The sequence below is a fragment of the Epinephelus lanceolatus genome, chromosome 1, assembly GCF_041903045.1.
Source record: "Epinephelus lanceolatus isolate andai-2023 chromosome 1, ASM4190304v1, whole genome shotgun sequence".
Taxonomy (NCBI): Eukaryota; Metazoa; Chordata; class Actinopteri; order Perciformes; family Serranidae; genus Epinephelus; species Epinephelus lanceolatus.
In genome coordinates, this window is record NC_135734.1 from 33,581,488 (window position 1) to 33,589,004 (window position 7,517).

The window sequence follows — 7,517 nt, forward strand, 5'->3', positions numbered from 1 at the left end:
GGTCTCAGTTCAGAGAGGGGAAGGATTCCGACAGCTGGTGTGTGTGTGTGTGTGTGTGTGTGTGTGTGAGTGTGTGTGTGAAGGGGAACAGGGTGTGGAGCCTTGACCAAGGGCACAGGACAGAGAGAAGGGAGTGTGGTTGGCTGGAAATTCCCCAGGCTCTTTCTGTCTTAAAACAAAAGACAAACGATAGCCAAAAATTGATCAAAACTCCAAACATCAAACACCACCATCGTCGATTTCTCTTTGTTTTTTTTCCATCATTGATTGTTGGTTAAATTTCAAAACACCCGGCATATGTTCTAAATCAGTGTGGCAGTACGACAAAGAGCAGACAAATAAGAAAAATAAATTCCTCGGTCCACATTTAAAGAACTTTTTTAGTCATTTTCATTGTGAAATTTGGTTGTTTCACTTGTTTTGTGTTTAGAAATATATAAATAGGTATCATACGGTTAGGTTATTACAGTCTGATGAAGTTATGTGGACATAACTAGACTTTTTTTTTGTTTTGTTTTGCTTGTTTACAACCATGTGATGTAATATGTGACAGTTGTCTCTGCTAAAAATATCATTTAAAAAAGACCAAGTATTATATTCAGTTATTTAAGACTAGCCAGACAATATAAGTGAGATTAAGCGGCAGCGAGTAAAACATTACAGAAACAGCATAGCAACAGATATCTCCAAATACACCCATCAGTCAGTAATGTCTAAATCTCATCTAAAAGCTGATCCACATGACCAGACAGTTATCAGCTTGGAGAGCTTGTTTACACTCTGTCAGCTCAGTGGCATGAGAGAATAACACAAAAGAGGATAAATAATATGTCTTATTTTGAACATATTTATTTTTGATTTTTTTTGTTGTTGTTTTTATTATTATAAATGTTGCTAGTTGAAACGACAGTCAATCAGACAAACAGGGACCATCACCGTCAGACTATTTTGCAAAACAGAAAAAGCAGCAACCCAGATCTGGGGTTGTAAACAGTGTTTTATAATGAATACAACACAGACGACGGGACTGACAAAATAAACAGACGGCAGGGGTGGAGAGGGAGGGGTGTAGAGAAAGTATGCTGAACTACTCAGCAACAGCCACTCAAGTCGTGACGTGTTCACGGTGCTTCCTGCAGCGCTTTAACCCGGGTCCTAGAGACAGTATTTGAGCTTTCTATTCGCTACTTGGCGCTGTTGCTATGGGGCTGTGCATGTTGAGCCGTGCACGTTGCACCGTGCATGGAGAACAGTTTGTGTGTGCTGAGTTTGGGATTAGGGCAGAAAGTGTCAGGAGCGGGGTGAAGAGCCCGCATCAGAAGTGCAACATGATGAAACGTGGTTTTATTTTGATGTCACTTTGGAGGTTGTTGATGATGATGATGATGATGATGATGATGATGATGATGTCGCCGCTGTTGTTTACCTTATTAACGGTCACCACCCAACAACTAACGATAGGGGAACATTTACCGTCTGGCTCTTTGTGTGTCTGAGACGATGACCTTGTTGAACTTTGTGGTTTTAGTCTTACATAACTATACATATTTTTAGAAAAACAGTTGTTATTGTGAGCAGGATATTTAGTGTAAGTTAAGGAATTTTGTGCGGTCACAAAGCAATAAATGAATGGATGTTGACAATATAATCTCTCGTGGGCTCTTTAAAGGGACAATAATAAGTCATTTTGGTAAAACTAACATTTCAGCAATGATTCTTCTACATATCTATATATCTGTAAACACAATTCATAGTGTCACAAAGCTGTAATGTGAGTGTAAAACTTATAAACAGTGCCATAATTTTAATAAAGTCAATCACAGGCTGTTTATATGGGCAAATGTGACAAGGTGGGGACTATAGTTGATCTGTAAGTGCGAATTATGCTGTATTAAAACTAACTTTTTAACCTATTTAACCTATTTTTGATGTTATAAACACCGTCTCTGTTGATCAGTGGTGTTTTTCAGCGTTTTATCAGTTATATAATCTGTCATAACATGGCTATAATATTATTCTTTTGGAGTGATGTGTCAGCCTGTGTTAATCTTGCAAAATTCAACATTTTATTATAGTGATTTATGGTAAAAATAGCCAAATAAATCAGTAATAATTGATCAAATAAAAATGATAACACATCCATCAGAGACAAACATATGTAATAAAAGTTTTTATCACGGACTTATAAAGAATGCAGCTCAGTTTCATCACTAACAGCTGAAAATATAAGCAGACACTAACTGGGGGGACAGTTTGCTGTTTGGATCACACCCAGCACCGCTCAGCTCGCGCCACAGACGCTCCACCAGCCGGGCGTGTGTTTTGATATCTCGCGGAGCTGCAACAGAGCGCGCGGTATGAAATGAATGAGAATATGACACCACGTGTGTGCTTAAAGTCTGGTCTGCGGCATTTTAGGACACAACTCACAAATAAAACAACACGCGTCTCCCAGGATCACACTGGTCCGGTAGAAACGTGTCGTTTTAAAAGGGCGGACCGGTTATTATTTTTCCCTCGTGGATCATGGAGTAAAGGGGGGCGTGCGTAATGTCAGTGTCAGCGACAAACTTAAGACAAGCACCTGTGATCAAAAGTCAAGTGAAAACAATCGGTTTACAACACAATGAATAAAATAAACAACAAGAAGGCGCTAAATGGAGACATTTTTTTCTTTACTAAGATAAAACAATTCGTGAGAAAAATCGATTCAGCTTTTGTTCCGGAAACAAACAATTCTTCGACATTAGATATCCATGCATATATGTATATTTTTAGATTTTAGTTAGAGCCAACACTGTTTAATAAAACATGTTCTGATTCTGCTGGTGTTATCCCCAGCTAGAAATTGGTTGCCAAGCATTGCATCATTCCTTTCATGTGACTCCCATACGCCCCAAATTCGTCCTGGCCGTCTTATGACTGCATCACAATTGCTGCTCGTACAAACTATACAGGCTGGAGAGGGAAGCAGCAGCTAAAACGACACCAAACACTGCCCAGGTGCTGTTTTCGCGCCACCCTATTGGATGTCGTTAAGGAAAAGATCTTAACTCCGCTCTCCTGATTGGACGCTCAGAACGCCAGTTCGCGTCGCTCCGGCTAGGTTGTGATCGAACTACCTTCCCATGCATAGTTCGGTTGGCCTCTCCCTCAATATAAACACCGCCGGGAGTTTCCGAAAAATCACATTCAGCCGTCCAGACTGAACAATGGTTAACATGAGCTATCACCAATTTTTACTAAAATATCCACATTCGAGTTCAAGACAGTCGAGAAGGCGAGCGAATAAAAGAAAAAGGGTAAGTGGCGATTCTTGTCGGTAGTTTTGTCCGTTGGTTAGTCGATGTTTTCCCGTCTTTTCTGGGAGTAACGGCTACTTAACTTGAAGTGGTCTGGTGTGACTGGAAAGGGAAAAAAGCATGTTTTTGGCAGATATCCCGGTGCCATTTTTAGAGTAACAGTTGTCTTAATCCATCACATTTTACATGGAGTTGTTTTTATGTGTTGTCTGCTCCTGTCTGACAAGTTGGGAAGCTCGTACGGACTTAACGTTACAGCTACGAAGTTTTTGTAAAGGGTTCTAACCGCTGAGCGCAGCAAACGTTTTAGAATTATTGTGTATTTTGTAGCTGTGATATCTTATACTTTCGATTTTGTAAAGTGTCGTTTCATTTGAGTAAAATAAGAGACATTAGCCTACTCCGTGTGACGTCTGACAGTAATTGGTGGGGCTGTTGACTCGAAACGGATCGGCTTTTATTTTTGACAGCCACATTTGTTTTTCACACTTTAAACAAACCGGTTTATTGTTAACATTTATTACTGAATGAATATATGTTTATAGTATTAAGTCATTTTTCCAACCCACTGTTTTTCTGTGTCTGTGTACGTTTCCTTTTGTTTCGCCCATTCTTCCTGCTGGACTTACATTTCCATGACGTAATTGTCTTGGCTTACAGTGGACATGTAGCCCAACTAAAAAAAACAAATTCTAAAAAATTGAAATATGTAATAATTGACAAGAAAATAATAATTGACACCTTTTATTTATCAAACTAAAGTTTAAAAGCCTGCGCTGACACAGGAAGTGTGACATTTGACATCAAATTAAAGAGGATTTCTTTATTTTTCATTTCTTTCTTAATTTATTTCACATCACTTCCAACGCTACATCTATGTAAAAATATTGTTTTCTACTTGCACATCAAATAAGAAAAGCAGAAATCCGTGTTTATTTTATACAATATTCAGCTATAGGCTTTGTCTACAATAATTAAAGCAATTTTGGTGGATTTTATGTGGTAATTTGTGTTTTGCACAGCATAAAGTAATTAATAAAAGCAGCAGACCTGACTGTCAGACCTGGAGAGATCAATATAAAGCATTTACTCGTCGTTTTTAACCACTCGTTTATCGATCCCAACGTGTTCTGAGGGCCGTAGAAAGCAGGGGGCGCAGTAGAGAACATTTTGGTCTTTGTTTACAAGGAATAAGTGAGGACTTTTATCTTCCTCCATCCTTTTTGATCATTTTAACAATTTATTTTATTTCATTTTTGTTCAAAGCAGCAATTATTGTTTAATTTAAACCACATTTTATTACTTGATCAAGCTTGCTCTGTCTTTGTGCAAATCATCACTTTGATTCTGAAATCTCAGCAAATTTCAGCCATCAGAAGAAACATTTTTCATATTTTCCAAAGACTAACCTATAAAATATTTTTATCTTTCAGAACTGTTGGGACAAGTTATCGCCAACAAATTGGCAGACTTGATTAACAGAGACTTTCTAAAGGTAAATTCTTATATTTGACTTTATGAGTGTTGCATGTTTGTGAATTTTATTAAATCAATTTGTTTATTTTTTACAATAACTTTGTATCGGTTAACATATTTCTTTATATATATTTTAGTTCTTCAAATTCCCTTTTTTCCAGCAATTTTAGTGCAGTACAGTCATTTCCTCACTTAGTGTCACTGTTATTCCATTTCACAATAAGTTGATTACACAATATTTTGTACTTTGGTCTAGTTTTTGTTTATTATGGTGTAAATAATTATATTGATAAGGTCATGTTGTAGTGTTCAGTAATGATACACGCCATCTTTTATCACTGCATGCCCACAATCTCTAACTCAACTACTTGCAGAACAGTTAAAAACGAATGAGGCGGAGTCTCTGTGACATGTCATTCATCTAACGTGCTGCGCTCTTTCCCTTATCCCTCCCATTTTCTCAACCCTCCTGTGTCTGGCCACTCCTCCCTCAGGTCCAGTGTGAACCGTGTGGCCGAGTACCTGTGTGTTGCGACTGACTGGCGAGATGACTGCCGAGTGGCTACACCTGCCCCCGCCGTACCCCCCTGGCGTGGGGCCGTTGTGTGGTGCAGAGTTGGAGGCGTGGTATGAGGACCTGCAGGATATTCTGGGCTCTGACACGGGAGGGGCAAAACTGGCACGTGCCCCCACATGCACCGAGGTCAGTAGCTTGACGAAGGAAATGGCTAGTGTTTTTCGTCCATTGTATTTTCGTTAATATTTTTCTTTTTTAGGTATATTTACCATTTTGTGAAAAAATATTTTCACATACTTTGTGATTTGAAATGAACTTATATTGTGATATTTGACTTGTTTTTGGATGCGCCAACATTTCCGTTTTATGTTTGTAGAAAGAGCCGGAGTTTCTGGATGTTCTGGAGAGTTGTTCTCTGACGTGGCTGACGGACGGAGGCCAGACGTGGGGCGAAGGTGTCCAGAGGGCAACAGAGGAGATCCACAACACCCAGCCTCTTCATCACACCTCATCATCATCCTCCTCTTCCTCCTCCTCCTGCATGAGTCCAGCTGTTGCAGAAGAGCGGCGGGCGGAGGCTGAGAGCGGCAGAAGTGGAGACAGCTCGACAGGAGGCGGCAGTGATCTGCTGCCTCCGGAGTTTTTCGAGTTGCTGAGTGAAGGAGGAGTGGGAATGGTGGATCCGAGCGGAGCGGTGATCAGCGGCGGCTATTATTACCACCACCATCAACACCACCAATCTAATAACGTCCATCCTGCATCTCCCTCTGCCAGCGAGGAGGAACTGCCCTGTGTCCCCGATTCTCCATCCTGCTCCTCCTCGGCCTCCCAGTCGCCATCTCAAAATTGTTCCTCTCCCTCCTCACCTGTCTCTTCTCCCTCCGTCTACCCGTCCTCCCGGCTGGGAAAACGTAAGAGGACCACCAGCGAGAGGGCCAACGGTGCCTTGTCCTCAATCACCTCCTCCACGCAGCACACATCCTCATCCTACTCATCTGCCAAAAAGAGTCGCAAAGAACGAGAGCAGGAGAACGAGAGGAAAGTACAGGAGCTGACGGAGCAGAACGAGCGCTTGAAAGCGGAGATTGAAAGGCTGGGAGAGGAGGTACAGAGGACACGTAGAGCCTTGATAGAGAGACTAGTCAACACCAGGAAATGAGGGAAAAATGAGACAGGATGGAAGACAGGAATAAAAGATGACATGACAGGTCCTACAGAATTGGAATAAGCAGTGGTGGGGAAAAGGTGTAATACGGTGGTCATGAAATGCCTCTTAAATCAGGAAAGGATGGAAACCAAAGATATATTTTATAAGCAAGAGGATTTTTTGGAAAATACAGAGCTTAAAATGGCAAGAAATAGGAAAGTGATGAAAGTCAAGACAAGAGAGGGCTCAGAGAGAAGGGGCTGCAACAGCAATGCGGCAAATAAAAAGACTCAGCATGTATAAAGGAAAAGGAAGAACAGACAGCTTTAAGTGCAAATGATAGCGCGGTTTTGATGCATGTTTGTCATTTTAAAGAATGCCTAATATAACTTCCACCAAATGGGGTGGAAGAAATAACAGTTATGAGCATTTGATGACTTGTATGTTGGACAGAAAGGAACTTAATTCAGAGAGTGCATTTCATTGTCATCTGTTCCCACCATTTTGCAATAATTGTAACTCCTACGTTAAGGGCTGCAATTTGGCTAGCAGAGATTATTTGCCCCAATTTGTGGAGAGTTTAGGAGCTCAGGAAAAGTTTGAAAGTGCCCAGTGCAGTGTGAGTATGAGAGAATGATGTTTTTGGGAGAGAATTCATAATCTTTCTTATTTTTTATAACCCATGGCTTGTGTGTATGTGTATTTAGATAAAGTAAGTAGGACCCGGCTATACTTTCTAAGCTGACCTTTTTCTATCAATATGGGAATATGTGGTAGAATTACCACAAGTTGTTTTACCCTGATTTACTATTTTTATATAACGCTGTAATATATATACACAGTTGTACTGTAATGGCTTGTACTGTAAAATGCCAACATATCCACTGTTATTTTCTCATTGCAGTCATATAAATTGTTAATTGTAGAATAATATGCATGGCTTTTATCATCAATGGCATCAAATACATGTATTTGACCATACCGTTTATTTTATCTCTCATTGTAATCCTAAATTTGCAATAAAACAAAAAAATGTGCAATTGTTTGTGTCATGTAATGTTTGTTTTTGTGTGAA

At 40.0% G+C, this 7,517-nt stretch overlaps 1 protein-coding gene across 1 annotated transcript; it reads left to right on the top strand.

Moving 5' to 3' along the window:
• The first annotated feature begins 3,170 nt into the window (after positions 1 to 3,170).
• ddit3 (DNA-damage-inducible transcript 3) lies at positions 3,171 to 7,482 on the top strand. The gene is made up of 4 exons (XM_033626752.2): positions 3,171 to 3,302; positions 4,736 to 4,797; positions 5,273 to 5,481; positions 5,672 to 7,482. Exons 3-4 carry the CDS (start codon positions 5,326 to 5,328, stop codon positions 6,452 to 6,454), a joined length of 939 nt encoding a protein of 312 aa, XP_033482643.1. The 5' UTR covers positions 3,171 to 3,302; positions 4,736 to 4,797; positions 5,273 to 5,325; the 3' UTR covers positions 6,455 to 7,482.
• Positions 7,483 to 7,517: the final 35 nt, after the last annotated feature.

Excerpts from the sequence above, each read along its gene's own strand:
- ddit3 (XM_033626752.2), top strand. The coding sequence starts at position 5,326 with ATGACTGCCGAGTGGCTACACCTGCCCCCGCCGTACCCCCCTGGCGTG. Across the intron at positions 5,482-5,671 it reads GTGCCCCCACATGCACCGAG|AAAGAGCCGGAGTTTCTGGA; the intron begins GTCAGTAGCTTG and ends TTATGTTTGTAG.